Source organism: Semicossyphus pulcher, unplaced genomic scaffold, assembly GCF_022749685.1.
Source record: "Semicossyphus pulcher isolate SPU_LCO1_2020_fin unplaced genomic scaffold, fSemPul1.0.p SCAF_4, whole genome shotgun sequence".
In the NCBI taxonomy this organism is placed as follows: domain Eukaryota; kingdom Metazoa; phylum Chordata; class Actinopteri; order Labriformes; family Labridae; genus Semicossyphus; species Semicossyphus pulcher.
This window is the reverse complement of record NW_027211715.1, coordinates 29212653-29231993: the sequence shown is the minus strand read 5'-3', so window position 1 is coordinate 29231993 and position 19341 is coordinate 29212653. Positions and strand designations below refer to the sequence as shown.

General features: G+C 43.2%; 1 protein-coding gene across 1 annotated transcript in view; it reads right to left on the bottom strand.

Moving 5' to 3' along the window:
- Positions 1-19341, bottom strand: part of ap1m3 (adaptor related protein complex 1 subunit mu 3) — a 40324-nt gene that overhangs the window by 8618 nt on the left and 12365 nt on the right. The window contains exons 5-9 of the mRNA XM_069680417.1: positions 13978-14125; positions 11123-11249; positions 2783-2925; positions 937-1008; positions 485-643 (exon numbers count right to left, since the gene is read on the bottom strand). Coding sequence (XP_069536518.1) covers positions 485-643; positions 937-1008; positions 2783-2925; positions 11123-11249; positions 13978-14125 — 649 coding nt within the window. The remainder of the gene's footprint in view (positions 1-484; positions 644-936; positions 1009-2782; positions 2926-11122; positions 11250-13977; positions 14126-19341) is intronic.

Sequence of the window (19341 nt, the reverse complement as noted above, 5' to 3'; positions counted from 1 at the left end):
TGGCACGTACCACCTACCTAAACATTGTTGCAGACCAAGTTCACCACTCTATGGAAATGCTATTCCCTAATGGCAGTGTCCTCTTTCAGAATTGCCCCATTCAAAAATGGTTTGAGGAACCGGACAACAAGTTCAAGGTGTTGACTTGGCCTCCAAATTCCCCAGGTCTCCATCCAATGGAGCGTCTGTGGGATGTGCTGGACAAACAAGTCTGATCCATGGAGGCCCCACCTCGCACCTTACAGGACTTGAAGGATCTGCTGCTGACGTCTTGGTGCCAGATACCTCAGCACACCTTCAGAGGTCTAGTGGAGTCCATGCCTCAACGGGCCAGGCTGTTTTAGAGGCAAAAGGGGAACCTACATAATATTAAGCAGGTGGTGATATTCTGTTCTGGCTGATCGGTATATGTTGTATTATTAATCTGTATCTGCAAAGTGTGGACTATCTTAATGTTGCCTCTGAATTGTTACACCACACTTACAGGGAAAGACTTGATGTTCCACTGCACCACGCTCTTCTCGGGCACCCACTTGGTGCTGCCGGTGCTGGTCTTGAATTTGGGTGAGTCAGCGTCGCTGGGAACCGGCACCAAGATGGACACATTGTTGGCAGTGGAGCGGCTCTTGAACTGACTCCGAGCCTGCAGAAGGTAACAGGGACAGAGGTCAAATGACATCACAGAGCTGTAGGACACAAAAAGAGAAAGAGTTTGCACTTCCAAATTTAAATCAAGGTGGTCTTTGTGATTATTTATGCACGCTTTAGCTCGTTATTTTGAGCGTGCATGGCCGTCACAGGCAGATGGTGAGCGCTAATCCACCTGAGAGGTATGTGTTATAAATACTAAATCAGTTCCAGTGAGGGGTCTACATGTGCGGAGAAGGACACTGTACCCTGTATGTGTGTGTGTCTGTGTGTTTATGTCTTCATTACCTTCACCTTGATCTCCACACGGCTGTGAGAGAACTTCTCAATCACGCTCTCGATCCATATGAGCGGCTTCACCTGTCAGAGAGAGAGAGAGAGAGAGAGAGAGACAGAGAGAGAGGGAGTGGACAAGGTCAGAGGGGCGAGAGCTGCATCGCTGTGACACACATCACCAGAGCGAGACAGCAGACAGGAGAGAGAGAGAGAGAGAGAGAGAGAGATGGTGTGTTTGTACAGGGGAGACAATAAGTGTGAAGGGCTCGCAGGTGTCCTTTAGTTCATCGGGCGGCGTGTTCACGAGCATGTCAGGATGAATGGTGACATGAGACGCAGCAGGCAAGCTGTTTATGTGAAAACATGTTGTCATTGCAACTAAACATTAACATTATTCTACAGTCATATTGCTTATCTATAAGCTATTTATATACATTACAATAAGACTACACTTATAAAAGGATTTATAAATGCTATAAACTGTTAATTAGGTTTTTAATTAGGTTGTAAACATTTTATAAAATGATTATAATTATAAACTAGATTTAGCACAGTTTTCTTACACAGGAGCAGGCTCACACTCGGCTGTAAACAAAAGTTGTTAAATGCAAAAAATAATCTTAAGAAGCTCACAGGAAGAAGATAAAGTGAGCTGGTAACCGATAAGATCAGATACATGTTGGCTCACTATCTGTGAAGCAGCATGTTACATATTTGTACCATTATTTGGCAATTTATAGTATCGTATGTATAGTAAATGTTATCCGTCTCTATCTCGCATCTCCTTCGATCCCACTTTTCGGCCCATCCCGTCGAGGCAGATGTTCAGCATGAGTCTGGTTCTGCTCGAGGTTTCTGCCTGTTAAAGGAAGTTTTTCTGCCCCTGCTGCCAAACGTTGCTAAGTGCTGCTCGTGTTGGATTCATGTTGGGTCTCTCTCTAAATAACAAAGAGTCGGTCTAGACCTGCTCTTTTTGTAAAGTGACTTGAGATAACTTTAGTTACGATTTGATGCTAAACAAATAAACTTTGATTGATTTGAATCTCTTCTTTTTCATGTAATGTGTTAGAAACGCTTACGAATTACCTATAAAGTCGACAACCTGGTAAATAAAACAAATATATATACGATCTATAAATCCTGTATGTGGCTAGTCTTATTTTAAATTGGAACCTAGGAGTTGATATAGTCGTGGAATCATACAGGTTAACACTTCACGACAACAAAAATGAAGCTTTCTTCAATATAACTGATGTTGCATTGGCGCCCTGTGGACACGGCGTTAAAGGATTTTTAGTGTGACTAATTGATTTGGCATTGCGTGTGATCAATAATAATTGTGATGAGAAACGTAAATCTGGGCGGCGGTTTAGCTCAGCGGTTTAACTCGCATCCCACATACAGGGGCTACAGCTCTTGATGCAGCAGCCCTGGGTTCGACTCCAACCCTCGGCCCCTTGCTGCATGTCATACCCGCTCTCTCTGCCCCTGTTTCCAACACTACCCGCTCTCCTCTCTCTGAACAAAAGCCAAAAAAAGAATCTTAAACAAAAGACAAAAAAATATAAACTACTTTAAAAATATTTGTCAACATATTTATCAAAACAGTTACTTATGTAAGCCGATCTTTTCAGTTATAACTGTCACAATTTAGGCTCTTGAACGTGTCTACGTTGCGTTCATGTGCATAAAAGTCTGACAAAGTATTTGTGTGATGACTAAAAGAACGACCACTTTGTGATGAAGTATCTGTGTACATGTCCCACTGTGAGACAGATAGCAGGTGTGTTATTGGAGCTGCTGGTACGTAGGTGTTTTCAATGTGTGTGTGTGTGTGTTGTTTGTGTGCATCACTCACGGTGGTGTTGAGGCGGTAGGACATGAGCTCGCTCTCGCCGTCGGGGGGGATGAAAGAGATGGTGCGGTCGTTCTCGAAGCGTGACAGACGGACACACTGATGGAACTTCACATCCTCCAGCTCCACTGTCTTACTCTTCTCTCCTGACACACACACACACACACACACACACACACACACACACACACACACACAAAGAAATACACAAATAAGATTGAGAGTCTTCCATGCAGCCTGGGACGAAAATCAAGGTCAAGGTAATGATGACTGACAAACACTCACTCAGTCATCTCACACACACACGCACACACAAGCACACACACTGTACATGTGGTGTGTTAACAAATCTATCTGCCCTCTTCTTGTCCCCCACCTTACAGTAGTTTTGCTGCCACATACCCAGGCACACACACACACACACACACACGCCATCTTCTTCTAACCCCCACTCAGCTGCAGCCCAAAAGCTACACACACGCAACAAAGTGAATAAACCTCACTTCTGACAAAAACACAGATCTGTTCCTGAAATGAAGAGGTGTTTTATTAACGACTCTGCAAACGAAAAACAACATTTGGTTGCTTGTCAAAAGCTTCTGATTTATTGTTGTGAAATTCATCCGCCTCCTGCAGCTCTTTTGTTTTGGTCTTATTTCATCAACTTCGCCCACCAGGAAGTCCTAACACCAGGTGGACACGTCCCGCTGTGTTTCCAACTGCGTCACTGGTAATTTGACTGTTTAAGCACACGAGCGTTTGTGTACAGTAAGAGGAGGTGTTTAAACCTGACAGAACCAGAGAGCCTCGGTAGATATTAATCCTAATGTGCATCAGAACTTCCCGGTACCCAAGGTAACAACTTGTACAAGTAACAAACACTCACGTCTAAGAGGCTGAAATAAGAATGTTTGATAGGCTTTTTGAAGACAACAGCAAGAGCAAGATAGATATTAAAAGAGTCTGACTAAAAGTCACGTCCCCAAAACACGAGAACGTGCACTGACTGACTGTTGGTGAAGGACAAGTCTGTGAGAGAGCGCTGGAGGAGAGGAGCACAGTCTTCCAGATGAGTGCACGGGATGCCTGCAACAACAAATAAGGGTAATGACTGCTGCCAGGAAGTTAGGAAAATTTCAATGTGTCAGTGTTACAATTTCATTTAGCAGACGCTTTTGTCCAAAGCGACGTACATCTGAGAGTTAATACAACACAAGCAAAGATCGAGACAGGAGGGAACAAAGTCAGTAAGAGCCAACAAACAGCTTCAAGTGCGATCGGACACTGGTGCCAACAGGCACTGAGCAGGGCGTTTAATAATCATCATCAGCAACATCAACAAGATCAGTATAGTCCTCATCATCATCATGCAAATCCCAATCAGCATAAACTACATCCTCGATGTCATCATCATTAGTAGCATCAGTATCATTAAGGTCAGAGGTGTTCATAAAGAGCTGGGTCTGTAGCTTCTTCTTAAAGGTGAAAGGGACTCTGAGGACCGAATGGAGTTTGGTAGCTCGTTCCACCACCGGGGGACGACTGAGGAGAAGAGGCTAGTTAGAGACTTAGGGCCCTGTTGTGATGGGAGCACCAGGCAGGTAGGCAGGAGCCGTTTTTGTTGCTGTTTTGTAAGCGAGCAACAGGGTTTGAATTTAATGCGAGCGGCGACTGGGAGCCAGTGGAGGGAAATGAGCAGTGGAGTGACGTGTGCTGTTTTGGGTTGATTGAAGACCAGTCACGCTGCTGCGTTCTGGATCATCTGCAGAGGTTTGAACGTGCATGCAGGAAGGCCTGCCAGGAGGGAGTTGCAGTAATCAATGTGTGATATCACGAGAGCCTGTACCAACAAATCTTCTAAAATGAATTTGCAACCCAAGCATTTAATTTGCTGTCAATTTAGAGGACTTGAATAAACAGTAGTTACCACTATATTTAACTATACTGCAGTGCTCTTGTTTTAGAGCACATGCACTTGACCAATTAAAAGATTATTATACGACATTAACACATTAAAATGTCTAAAAACAACGATGTTATACATTTTAGAAGGTTGTTTACATCCCTCCCTTTTTAACAATGTTCAAACCCAGAGTTATCTGTGACTTAATTTAAGGTTAAGCTGCATCTTATTTAGCTGCCTGCCGGTGGCGTCACATCACCTTTTTCCTCTAGTTGCTATAAATTCAGGTGACAAAATATAAACAGATGATATGTCACAGAATTAGTAGTAGTTCTAGTGTTTGTTCTGCTTGTAATGGTTAGTAATGGTCTTTATTTATTAGTTTGCTGCAGGATCTGTCGCCAAAGCTGTACACGTGAGACCAAATGTACCAAAGATGCTGGGAAGGGCACAAATCTGACTGACAATGAGGACAACAACTCCCATGATTCCACTCAAGTTCCTGATGTCCATGAGGTCTTTTGTCAGTGTTTTGATTGAGCGGCCCCGAACCACAGCTTAAACTGTGCAGCAGATAACAATCATCAGCAGATTTACCTTTTTCCTCTTTAAATAAATCTGGCCTTTTCCAGACACTTCCTCTCAAGGATGGAGCAGGAGTGCATCGCTTCTGTTGCCGTCTGCAGTCCGTGACCTCCTTGATGTTGGCATCTGTAGTCTGCAGGAGAAGAGTGGATGTTCTCCTCCTCTGTGGTTAATGGGAGGTGCTGAGTGGTGTTAAACTGCTGTAATGACTTTGGGCCCGTGAGCCCCCGACTGAATCCCCCCTTCAACAGTGGGCTAAAACCTCACCTGCTCTGAATGCAACCCTGGAGCTCGATAGGGCCTGTCAGAGAGGATGTGTGTGTGTATGTGTATGCTGCTTCCTTTTACATTGTTCTCTCTCCTGAGTGTGTGTACGTGCTTAGGTTTATGCATGTTTACTTGTTTGTTTCTCTATTGATTTTGCCTTGTCTGCAAGCGCGCGCGCGCGTGTGTGTGTGTGTGTGTGTGTGTGTGTGTGTGTGTGACATTTCCTAATGTGTGTCCGGGGAACAGCTGAAATCATGTCTTGTGAGAGAACAACTCTCCCGCACAAGCAAAGTAGGGAAGCCCTTTACACGTTCTTCTGTGTCTCGGTCTCAGCCTCTCTGTTTCTGTTTGTTGGAACTTGTGTCGGTTGCACACACACAGAAACACACACACACACACACACACACAAAGGTTGCATGTAGAGGTATCAGGAAGACAAGACAGAAAGGTCATAAGGGACACTTTGTCATTGCTGCATGCTCAGGGGCCGGCAGAAGAGACAGGTGTGTGTGCGTGTAAACATGTCAGGTGAGGATTGAAGATGCAGCGGGGTCCCCCGTGGTTCACCTTTAAGAAGCTGCTCTCACCTGTTTCTGTGCTTTAATACACAGCAGCAGACAGGAGGAGCACAATCTGTTTACTGTCTGCTGCTGCACAGTAAAGACAGAGAGAGAGACACGGGGAACAGAAGGAACGGTTCTATAACAGCTGCTAAATGTTTCTGTCCAAAGCGTCTCACTGTGCTGCGGTCTCACTGACACGGGGGCCAGAGAGACAGTTCCACTTCTGAGTGTTTAAAGGTTCAAGGCGCTCGACACACTGCCTGTAGAGCTTAAAAGATAAGTGGATGGTTCCCTCTGAAGAAGTTAATCTGCAGCTCTTTTGATTGTCGATTAATAGTTTGTATCATATCTCAGGCAAAAATGTGAAATGTTTTTGGTTAAACCTCCTCAAAAGGTATGACACAGAAAATATCTGCATTTTGGATCATCAGTTAGATAAAAGTAATTTCAAGATGTCACCTCGGGGCATATTTTATTTGGACTTTTAATTCGGAAATAATCAGTAGATTAATTAATGATAAAAATTATTGTTCTCTCAGCTACAACTGTCCTCGAAAACAGCGGTCATCCTTCCAGCTCATGGGCAAAAAATAGTCCCAAAAGCCAAACACTCACATCCACAAGATTCAAACTTCTGAGAGGTGATTAGAATTGATCTGAAGGGAGAGTAGAAAGTAACACGGTGACAAAAATGTGTCTTAAGACAGGATTTAGAAGCAGAAACACACACATGCCTTTTCACCCAACAACTGCTCTCACTTGTTTCCCCTTCACAGCTCTGTTGTCTGACCACCTTACGTTTAAAGTGATAGTCTCACTGATTTTCATTTAAGTAAATGTCTGTTAAGTCTCTATCTATCGCCGAATGAGGTAACACAATGGTGATTGAGCCTATGGCCCACTGATGAAAGCCTGTGCTTGTTTTTTACACTGTAGTTCCGCCTCAGTGCTGTAATGAAGCTCCGTCCTCACACCACCGACGCCTGCGTAAAGCCGCCCCAGTGTGTGTTTTTAAGTAGCGTTCCTGCGTTGGAGAAGCAAAACGTGTGTGAGGTGTAATCACACAGTGCGTGCTTCAAATACACACACAAGGCACTGTTCCCACCCTGCTTACACAGACACCATTTTGCCTCTGTTACTACCTCCCATGCCGGCTCAGAGGTGGAACAACCTCGTCCCTCCATTCTGCCTCTGTGCATTGTACATAGAAGATGGAACGTAACAGAGGTGTTATAATCCCACCTTGAACTGGCAGTGTAAAAAGCCCCAGTGACGCGTTTTCCCAGCAGTGGTTGGTCTGCCAGAGCGGGTAGGCGGAGCTAAGCGGCTGCTTTTCCGGTCTCAACAAGTGTTGCGAGTAAACAGTAATCTACTATGGCTGAACAAACAAAGAAAAGATGGATGACTACAGATACAACTTCAAAAGGAAAGCGACCGCCAGCGAAGAAAAACAAGAGTTACAACCGGAGCCAACCGTGGACATCACACATGCCACAGCTAAAGAGAACGAGTGAAGTGTTATAATTGATATTTTAGATAAAAGGCCACAGAGCGGGTTTAGCTCAGTTGGCTCGGTTGGTAGAGCAGGCGTCCCATGTACAGAAGCCTCGTCGCATTGATCGCAGGTTCGACTCCCGGTCTCTCTCGTCAGCTGTCCCATCGAGCAAAGGCAAAAAGGCCACAGAGTTGGTTTTGACTGAATGATGTCTTAAAAATGATTTCTTTGTTTGTGTGCGAGTGTGTGCTCTGTTTGTTGAGTGAATGATTGGCTGTTTTCTAGTTGTTTGTGTTTGTGTGCGAGTGTGTGCTCGTGTGTGTGTGTATTTTTGTCCGTCGGTCCACACTGCAGGTGGAGCATCCTCCTGAGTGGCTGGGTGTTGGGGGTGCGACATGGGGGAGTGAGTCTGCTGGATTGGTCCATCATCAACATCCTCTCCTTTTAAAAAGACCAGTTGCTGGCGATCAACTTGTGTTGTCCTTAGTCTCCAAACTGTGATTTAGTAAACTTTGCACAGATTATTTGTTTTTGCTTTAAGTTAAGGAGTTCAGGTTAGATAACGGACTTTGGTTCAATTTATTGCATTTAGGATCATTGAGTATTTAAAAGGAGATTGCTTTTGCTTGTTGTTTTGGCCTTGGTTCACCCCGAGTCATTTGCTTATCCTCTTGTTAGTATTGCATTGTGTTTGATTGTAATAAATGATTTCTATCAGCCTTTGCTTTTGGGACCTGGGTCATTGTAATTCAATGCACCAGCTTTCAGTCAGAAAACACAATGCAGGTAACCTGTGTGACGTTTCTGTGGGTCCCCTGTAGTGACAGTTCTGGCCTTCTGCCAGCAGAGGGCGGTGTTAAACGATTTATCCTCTTCCCACATGTTTGCTGCATCCTGCTGTGATAAATGTGCGCATGAAGCACACGTCAGACACCAAATGACTGCAAAATGATATGTAAAATAGTGTAACTGCAGAGGATGAGGGTGCAAAACCCATTTTAATATTTGTATAAACATTCGGAGCGAGCGTGTGCGGGTTGCTGTATCTGTCAGCGTGTTTGTTTGATCATTATTTCTGATCATTTTCAGGGAGGATATGTTATTTCCCAGACTGCAACACACAGCGGGGGCACTGTGGGCTGCGTCTACAGGATATCCACAGACCCTCACCTTTCATCTGCAGGGCTGTAGCCTGGGGTGAGGATTAACTCAGAGGCAGAGAGGCGAGACAGTGATGGGGCCTTTTCCCTTCAAGTAAGGAGCGGTAGGGGGGGAAGAAATGTAGGCAAAGTAAAAAGAGGAAGGGAAAAAAGGGAGAGGAGAGGGAGGAGGGGTGCAGGAATAGACAAGGGGAGATGTAGCAGTGGGAGACATTAATAGAAAAATTGGGAAAGTGGGAAGAGAGGGAGAGGAAGATGAGGAAGGATGAAAGGTAAGCTGAGGGTGGGATTTGTGGAAGTGAGGGGGTTCGCACAGAGAGAGGAGGTGAAGTGTGAATCTGAGTTCAACCAGCAGCATATTTAAATATATGTTTTAGGCATCAAAGCATTCGTCGAGCTCATTTCTGGAGCAAATTTGAAAATGTATATTTGGTGCGAAACGTTTCCATTCAAAAAACAGAACAGGCTGACACCCTGTCGACAACAAATTCTCCATCTAAAATGTTCAATCCTGGCAGCCTGAAATGAGGACAATTCTGCAGGTATTCATCTCACATGTCACTTATGCAAAACAGTCTGTCCCCGTCAGCTCGACGGAGAGGAGAGACGGATAATGAGATGAACTTGCGACCCCTACCTGAAGCCGTACAAGCACACCGCTCTACTTCACCTAGCTTGAAACAGATGACTTACTGTCAAACTAAACTGTCTGGTGCATTGCATTATCTAAGTCGGTGTTTCCACGCCAGCAGGTAAATAGAAAGATTAGCCTTTGATTTTTTGAATTTTAAAAGTGGTGCAAATCCTTGTGGTAAAATAGAACAAATGCAGTCAAACGCTCTGCAGCAAAATCAGCACTTTGAGGTGCCGCCCTCGGGGGTGAAGGTACAGCCTCGCCTGTGCAAAGAAAAACACCTTCAGAAAATTGCTTGTCCCTGCTGCCATCGACTTTCTTTATGAGTAAGGAAAGACTTTAGAAGCCCACAGCCCTTTGATCTGTTTATTTCACCTGGATGAGTCCTCACTACTGAGTTTGTATTGACATGGTGATGTTTTTATGCGTCCTGTCTGGATGTGATATGATGTGTGTGTTAATGAAGCCTTTATAAGATCAGATTAAACTACAAACATTTGACTAAACTACTGCAAGTAAACAGTCAGAACCTACACATCAGTCATTTATCCTGTTCAGGGTCGCAGGGCTGGAACCTATCCCGGCTGTCATTGGGCGAGAGGCGGGGTGCATCCTGGTCAATCACAGGGCGGACACAACCTTTCATGCCCACCTACTGGCAATATTAAAGTCACCAACGAACCTAACGAGCATGTCTCTGGACTGTGGGAGGAAGTACTCGGAGGGAACCCACGCTTGCTCGGGGAGAACATGCAAACTCCACACAGAAAGGCCCACTTCGTCCGAACAGGGATTCAAACCAGCAACCTGTGAGGCGACAGTGCTAACCTCTGCACCACCGTGCAGCCCCTTGTTTAGGAAACAATCTGACAAAAACTCACATCTGGAGCATGAAGGATTGAGGTGGGGTACTTCTGGCCAACACGCAGCATGCACGCGTTTTAAAATATAAACCATCGATGTCAACGTGGACATCATCGATATGTTCCACTGACGATGACTTCTCCGCTTCCTCCTCTCTCGTATTTGTTTAATTTATAGACTGTATAAAAAGATGGATGACATGACAGCTCCCTAAAAGTGAAGCCAAACCCTCTCTATCGCCCCCTGCTGACTGGCTGCAATATAGTTCATAAAGCCCGCCTCCTCCATGTTAACAGATGGGACATGAGTCAAACTATAAAATCAAAATACACCTCAAATAATTATTTCTCAAACATGGTTTCTGTCGTTATAGTTAGTTCTTATCATGCTGATTTACGTCCAAGTGTTCATTTTTCTGACAAGTTTATTTCTAATGAGTTATTTGATGCTGTAAAAAGGATGATTGACAGCTCTGTTGACAAATCCGGCTCCTTCAGCCGATCTGTTCTGGATTAGCAGAGTGGAGGAGGAACGGCGAGAGGAGACGTAACTAAAACAATCACTACAGTCATTGAAGTTTCCCTACATGTGAACGTTAACCTTAGACCAACACAAGAAGCTGTTCTGCTGTTAAACACGGCGACGTGCGGGATCCTTGCTGTCTTTTCAGTAAGTCATGTGTGTGTTTTGGTTAGTGGAAGTGGACACGGCGGCGCCACCCGCTGATCTCTACTGTGCAACTCTTACTTTCGTACAATGGGAGCAGATGGAGACGCGTCGTCCATCTTTATATACAGTCATTGAATAAACTTTCTCATAAACACTTTAACACATATAAATATAGACACTGAGACTGTGTCACTGTTACTTACTGCCTGTGATCTCAAACAGCACTTTGTCGTTGAGGCCCAGTCTGAGCTCAGGCATCCCCGACAGGACCACTTTGAGCTTGATGGTGCCGACGATCTCGCTCCGCAGGACGCTGCCGTTTGCACTGACCTGTGGACAGAGAGGCAAAGCGTTAAACATGTGACCAATCTGAATCTGAAATTATTTGTAATGGCTGTGATATCAGCCTAACAGTCAATCTGTATGAAGTTACACAATCTTAAAAATATGCACTCTATATTGCTTTATTTAAACAAGAATACTTCACAGATGAGAAGTGAAACTGCTCACGAACAGGTAGAAAAACTCAAGATTGACTGTTGAGCTGATGCAACAAATAGAGGAACAAGAGTTAACTGCTTTCAGCCTGCAGCGTGATAAATGTGAGCAGGGCATTCAAGTGAAAGAGGATGAAGATCTGAAAACATAAAAAAAAAAGTCCCTGGTCACAGAAAAGGAAGCGACAACTGCAGCTCTCTGGCGGTGGTTAGATTTCTCATCAGTTTCCCTTTGACTCATAAAAAACCTGCGACTGTATGTTGAGTCATATTTGAGGCGTTGCTTCAAGGGCACGAAATTTCTGGGGAAGGTCGTTTCTCTTCCTTTTAGTTCCAAACACACAGCGTGCTCATGTGTTCAAACCACTGTTTCACTACCTGCAGGATATTTAAGACCTTGCCTGTAGTCCCTAAAGATAAAGATATGATGTGTCCCTCTAAATGGGATTATCATGTAGCCTAATAACATCACATTATCACACTATACAGTGATTATTACTATGTAAGAAGTATAGCTGGCAATATAAAGTAAGAAGAAGATAAAAATAACTAAGATGAATAATTAGACACCACATATATAACATGTATATAATATAACACAATTATGTTAAACAATCTAATGTTTTACTCTAAAGACATTTGCTTTCCTTTTCAGACTGTTTGTCTTCATCTGAAAGTCGAGTTTGTTTCTTTTTCTTTGGATTTTCACTTATTTTTGAAGTTGTATCTGTAGTCATCCATCTTTTCTTTGTTTGTTCAGCCATAGTAGATTACTGTTTACTCACAACACTTGCAGAGAGCGGAAAAGCAGCCGCTTAGCTCCGCCTACCCTCTCTGGCAGACCAACCACTGCTGGCTGATGGAAAACGCGTCACTAACTGGGCGCCGCTTGTGATTTTTTCCACCCAGTCTGTAATACTGTAAATGCAAAGGCTTTCATCAGTGGGCCATAGGCTCAGTCACCATTGTGTTACCTCATTTGGCGAAAGATAGTGACTTTATTTAAATGAAAATCTTCGAGATTATTACTTTAATGGGGATTTATCACTACATTTAACAGCAGATACAACATTATCAGCAGGTACGGATTAAGGATAGACCGATTATCGGCCGGGCTGATCTGCCTTTTTTTATTTATTCTTTTTTATAAATCTGATAAGAGTTCATTTCTTTGCAATTTTTTTTTTCTTTGTTTTATTTACTTTATAAAACTTCAGGAAGTTATTTATTTATTTAAATTTTCAGTTAACTTCATAAGAGATGCTGCTGACCCTGGGAACTCCCTGCGCTTTTTGTTTGTTTGTTTAATAAACATATGCTTAAAGGCATTTAAACAAAGTTAAGTGTTGGAGTTTGTATATTCAAAATTTTGACGCCAATATTTTAACTTTTACTGCAAATGAATATCGGCTCCAAATATCGGTTATAGGCCTCCTTGACTACTAATAATCGGTATCGGTATCGGCCCTGAAAAACCATATCGGTCTATCTCTAGTACAGATGCCATCTAAAGCAGTGTTTCTCAACTGGTCTAGCCTCAGGACACACCATCACCTCCTTAATGACGACTTGCGACCCAAATTTTCTTCAAAAAAATCTTCAATCGGTTATTTAATGAGAAATGGTGCAGTTTGGACCTGAGATGGAACGAAACATCACAAAACACAAACAGTATAATCGAGCAAAACGACCAGCAGGTAGCAGTGCAGGAAAATATTCCCTCTACAATTCATTCAGCAGCTCTTTTTCAACAGAAGGAAACTAAAAGAGTGCAACATAAATGCAACTACATCAGGGCTCACCAAGTTTCAAGAATGTAAATGTAACTGTAGCTGGGATTACCCAATCAGTGGAAACATGGGGTGTGAATAAACTACACTACTACTGCATGCACGTCATAGGAAACCCATGTCCTTCAAAATAAAAGCACAGCGTAACATTTTTGCCACAACTTTCTTTTTTTCAATCACACCTCTGTGACCCACTGAAAACAGCGCCGCGACCCACTTTTGGGTCCCGATCCACCAGTTGAGAACCACGGATCTAAAGTCTAAAATGATGTATGTTCACATCACTATTTAAGGCATGAAAACCTCGATGTGACCTTGAGTATTGTGTCTCCTTAACAGCACTGTGTAAGTTCCTCCTGACTGCACACAACGATGAAACATAAACAGCACATAATATTATAATGAAGAAGAATAGAGGACGGTTCATGTTGTAGACCGCTTCCTGCGCCTCTCAATTCAAGGAAAGAGGAAAGCTGTTTGGAGGAGTCAAAACATGCCAGAGCTTTGACAGACAATTAGAACACTGACGCACACACTGAGCCTCAGTGGAGCACTCTGACTATTTAAACTGAGCTGCTGAAGAAAATCCATCATTTTATAATTACAGTGTGATGAAGAATATGGATCCCATTCAGGACCCTTGATGCATATAAAGGCCTGATGTTATGCAGGAGTTCTACGAGGATGATCAGAGATGAAGCAAGTAAATTCTTACCATCTGAAAATATCTTTTATAAGATTTAATGCTCGCAAAGCAAATATTGTCCTCACCAGCAGATTTACAGACTCGATGACGTCCATGAAAACCTCGTTCTTCCTGTACTTGATGCCCTCTGACCGCCAGGAAACGGCGTTGGTGACGGTGGCAGGAGGCCGAGGAGCCCCGACCTCTAATTTATGACCCTGCTGGGTGATGTACCTGAAAGAGGCAGAGGCAGAAAGAAAGAAAGCTGTGACACGAGTAAAAGTGTTTCCAAATTCAGTCTGTAATCCTGCTGAGGGGAACAAAAAGTACATTTGTTTGTTGTCCAAATAAAAAGACTCCAGAATGAGGCAGAACCCCCATTTTGGAGAAATATGTCAAGTAACATCAACAACATACAATTAATTTGTAAAAACCTAAATAGGAAACGGCAACAAATATTATTTGTATGTTTCTTGCAACATGAACCCAATCTGTGAGGAATGTTTATTTTTTATATTTGTATTAATCAACCCTGATGACTTGGCATAAATGAGCTTCTCTACTGGGACTAAATCAAAGCAGCTTGCTGTTCATGTCGTATGAAGATTATTCATGGATGTAATTGAAAAATAAAGATTTACATAAACCCATTGTGACTGCAGCCGCAGATAATAATGTGACCGACATGCGTTTGTTTACATGATAACAAATCATTAAGGATTTCCTGGCTAAACAAAAAGCAGCATCAAGTGTCATAAAGGGACAATATGAACCACCAGATGCCACAACAGCTTTAATGGGTTTGGATTCTTTAAAGACTTTAACCTTCAGAGGGAATCTTTTCTTTAAAGTGATAATCTCAAAGATTTTCATTTAAATAAATGTCGGTTGAGTCTCTATCTGTCGCCGAATGAGGTAACACAATAGTGATTGAGCCTATGGCCAGTGGTTGGTCTGCCAGAGAGGGTAGGCGGAGCTAAGCGGCTGCTTTTCCGCTCTCTGCAAGTGCTGCGAGTAAACAGTAATCTACTATGGCTGAACAAACAAAGAACAGATCGATGACTACAGATACAACTTCAACAATAAGTGAAAATCCAAAGAAAAAGAAACAAACTCGACGCTCAGATGAAGCAAACAGTCTGAAAAGGAAAGCGACCGCCAGCGAGGAAAATTAAGAGTTACAAGCGGAGCCAACCGTGGACGTCACACATGCAGCACTGTCTGGATATCTGGGAAGTGTGCTCCTGCAATTAACGTTTATCACCATAGGTGCCGCCAAAGAGAACGAAACTTCAAGATTAACACTTCAGGAATCCCATCAATTCCTTTTGTTGATGGTAAATCTTCTATCAATTTTAAGTTCGTTTTGATACAGTGAATATGCCCGCTAAAGTCAAAGGTTGCTGCCAGCAGCTTCAGCAGAGAAATGAGGACCTTGTTTTATGACAAAAACAGCACAATTACAGAAAATGATCACTTGCCAAATGTAACTTTGAGTGAAACAACTTGAGCATGTACTGAAATTCTTAGAGCGTTCTAAGTTAGGCTCCTAAACAACACTTGACATTAAGGTAACATCATCACCTTGTAAAGTTCCTCATGTGGACCATGCTGGCATACTGTTGCCTACGCAGAACCTGGAGTAAATACACTTACAAAATGTCAGTCTTTTTTCCAGGTTTTCCATAAACTGCAGAAGCAAATATCCGTCTCTTAAGCTGCTCAAGCTAACTTTTTATGTTAGCTGTTTGATGCTTGCCAACTGGCATACTGTGGGCTTTTAGCTTTTACACTAAAACATTCATCCCCTGGAAACGATGCCAATGGGAGGGATGAGAGTGAAAGAAAACAAGTCAAACAGAAGCTATAGTATTTCATAAAGCCTAAGGTGCAGAGTCCAGGGTGTTCATGTGATCCACTGTATTTATGTAGATGTCGATTGATGCAGCTTCGAAAAAATAATAATTAGATTATACAGCAGCAAATGTAAGAGCCCTAATCGCTACTTAATCAGATGTAGTCATACATCTGGAGAGAAAACAAACTTTATTACATGTTTATCAGCAAGAATCTGTTGATTAATGATCCATCCATTGTTTCATGTCACAACTGCTTGGCTGTTTCTTTGTGTTCAAGCTGGAGAACCAGTTTGTTTTAAAGATCCCCTGACAGTGTCCAGGGAGACGTAATGACTTGTCATGAGAATAGGAGCGAGCAGATCTCAGATAAACAACATGTGACCAAGCCTGTTTTTACCCAAACACCTGCCACCACCGTTTACTGCTCACTGGCCTCATTTCCACTGCAGAGCCACACATGTCTCTTTGAATACAATGTCCAGTACAGACAAACTAAAAAACACACACTAATATTTTGCACTGCTCACATAAATAAAGGACATAGCTTTTCTCGTCTGCTCCCTCGGTGCACCTGCCTCTGACCTCTTCTTTCCCCCCCTTTCTCCTCTCCTATTTTCAGCTGTCCCTCACCTTTTCTCTTCCTCCTCATTTCCCCCACAGTCACTGACTTACTGACCCAATGTTCGGCATGAATCTGCTGTCCTCAGGCTCCTCTTTACAAAAAAGGGAGAGTGCAAAGCCAGCAGTAAAGAAGGACAAACATAACAAACACATTTTCATAGCTGACAGTCCAATGTTTTTGGAGGGTGAAAGTACCAGAGCTGAAAGTGTGTTGTTACAGACGAGGTGGGCGGGCCAGGTAACTTTTGCTACTTATTTTGGAGTACAATTTTACAACAGATGTCACATGCACGTCGCATGTGTTGGTGTATACGGGAGGTCTATACTTCAGTGAACTAAATACAGACACAAGAACGGTATGTGTGTTCTATATGCAGTTTCTAATTTAAGAGATGGACTGTATGCACAGTATTTATGCAAAAGTTGAACAGTGCGTGTTCTATTGACGGGTCTGTCACGCTCCAGATTCACTTGCAGGTTGAGCTTTTGGTGACTGAAACTGGGCCAAGAGTCAAGAACATTAAAGCCAATCAAAGCTAAGAAACACTTGGGCTGAAAATGAATGTGATGTTCGGGATTTGGCCTCCGCCATGTAGGTTTTCTGTAGCCAGAAGTCACCATATTGAGATGAGAGGGTGGTGCTGCAGAGGAGCAAGGGTTTGGCTCATGCCAAGTTATAAAAGCTTTACAGTCTACACACCAGGCTCGATCATTAGCTGCTGAATGAGCTAGTTTACCCTCAGCGATGGAGAACAAAACCTTTCTCGTACCAGGCTGGAAACATGTTTATTTCTGCTGTAAAAAAAAATGGCATTTTAATATGCAACTTATTTTGGGGTTTTCTTTTGCTTTTGGAGCCTGCCTCAAGTGGACACTCTGGGAACTGCAGTTTTTTGAACTTCCAAAATAGCTTCATTTCAATACCGGAAGTTGCCACTTGGTTTAAAGCCTTCCACAAAAGTGATTTTGGCCTCTATAGCAAATGTCTCTACTCGTGACTACTGTACAGGGACTGCATCATTTAAAAACTCACCTGTTTGAGGCTTGTTAAGGCTTAAAGTCATATTACTAAGGTGGGGGCTAATAGCTGTCTGCTCGGTGTCAACTCAGCAAATTCCAATAATTGAATTTGAGATTTTCATTTACATAAATGTCTGTTAAGTCTCTATCTGTCACTGAATGAGGTAACACAATGGTGATTGAGTCTATGGCCCACTGATGAAAGTCTTTGCATTTGCAGTATTACAGACTGAGTGTCTGTGGCGACTTTCGTGGAAAAAAATCACAAGCGGGGCCCAGTTAGTGACGCGTTTCCATCAGCCAGCAGTGGTTGGTCTGCCAGAGAGGGAAGGCGGAGCTAAGCGGCTGCTTTTCCGGTCTCTGCAAGTGTTGTGAGTAAACAATAATCTACTATGGCTGAACAAACAGAAAAGATGGATGAATACAGATACAACTTCAACAATAAGTGAAAATCCAAAGAAAAAGAAACAAACTCGACGCTCAGATGAAGCAAACAGTCTGAAAAGGAAAGCGACCGACAGCGAGGAAAATCAAGAGTTAAAACCGGCGTCACCTTGCCAAGGTGGAGAGCAGTTACCGTTTATCTTACCACTTTAAATACGGTCATGGTTTAAGTAGGGGCTTAAAATTGTAGTCAACAAACCAATGGTGGACGTCTCTGTGGCTAAGTATAAATCTAATACACAGTCTATATTCCAAGCCTGTCGAACAGATACAAAACACACTAACACTAATTGGTACTGCTACTATTTCAACTGTACAGTCCTACAAGAAATATGCTAAATAAACAAGTTTCAGATTGATTGACAGTTTGAGGTACACTTCCCCCCTAGTTTCTGTCCCAGTTCCTCCCACTGAGGGTCTTGAATGCATGTCGACACACTGCAAACGCTGAGAGATGAAAGGCTGCAACAAGTGCGCTTGAGGTCGACGTCGGGTTGTTTTTGTTGCTTCGCCGTTTGTTCTGTTTTGCCCTGATTCTCCTCAGAAATGCTAATGAAAGGATGTGGAAGAGGGAGGCTGGCAGCTAACTGACAGATTAGCATAACAATGGCAATCATAACAAACACGCACACACAAGACACACTCCAATACATTCACGTGCATCTACATAGTTTCACTTGCTGAGTCTTTTGCATCCACCCACACACACACATTTTCACCAGGTGCTTAGTGTTTTATCGTAAGAGGAAAAAAAGGGGGTTTTGTGGTGGTCGGGGGCATTGAAAGGTCAGAGAATTGAAAGCAGCTTACAGACAGAGAGGCTCAGTGTGTGTGAGTGTGTGTGCAGTAAGAGAGGAATGACACATTTGTGTGTCTCCTTGGAGGAGAGAAGAGCGGGGCTTCTCTGTCTGAGAGTCTCGAGTGTGTCCAGCTGACGGTGTCATTGTGTCTGAGTGCCAACAGGAGCCTGGTAATTATCAGGCCTATTCAGACACTAAACACACATACTGTACACATCACACACACACACATGCACACACACACTTGCAGCATTAGCTCAGCCTTGGTGCACAAACAGCACAGACAATTAAACACCAGTCGCATACAGCAAATAAAAAAGCCCAATGACATTTGAGACAGGAAAATGGTACATGATGTAAATTGCAAATATGTACGTTTCAATCATAAGTTCACCGTTAATTAAAAGTGCGTTACTACTTTAAAGTCAAGCCGCTTCCCTGTAAACAAATGCCTCTCTGAGCAGCTAAGAGGAGCGCATGCAGCGTGACACAAAACATTTGTCGAGCCGTGAATTGTCGCTGCTTCACTTCATTTCGCCCGCCGAATAAAAGCTCCTTCATTCATCACAGCTGCGGAGTCACCAGCTGTACTCCGCAGAATGAACAAACAAGCCGATGGCACTTCAAAACAGAATCATCATGTACTCTTACTCCCATCGCGGCTGGTCAGAATTAAACACAAAGCTGTTACCTCACTGGAAAACTG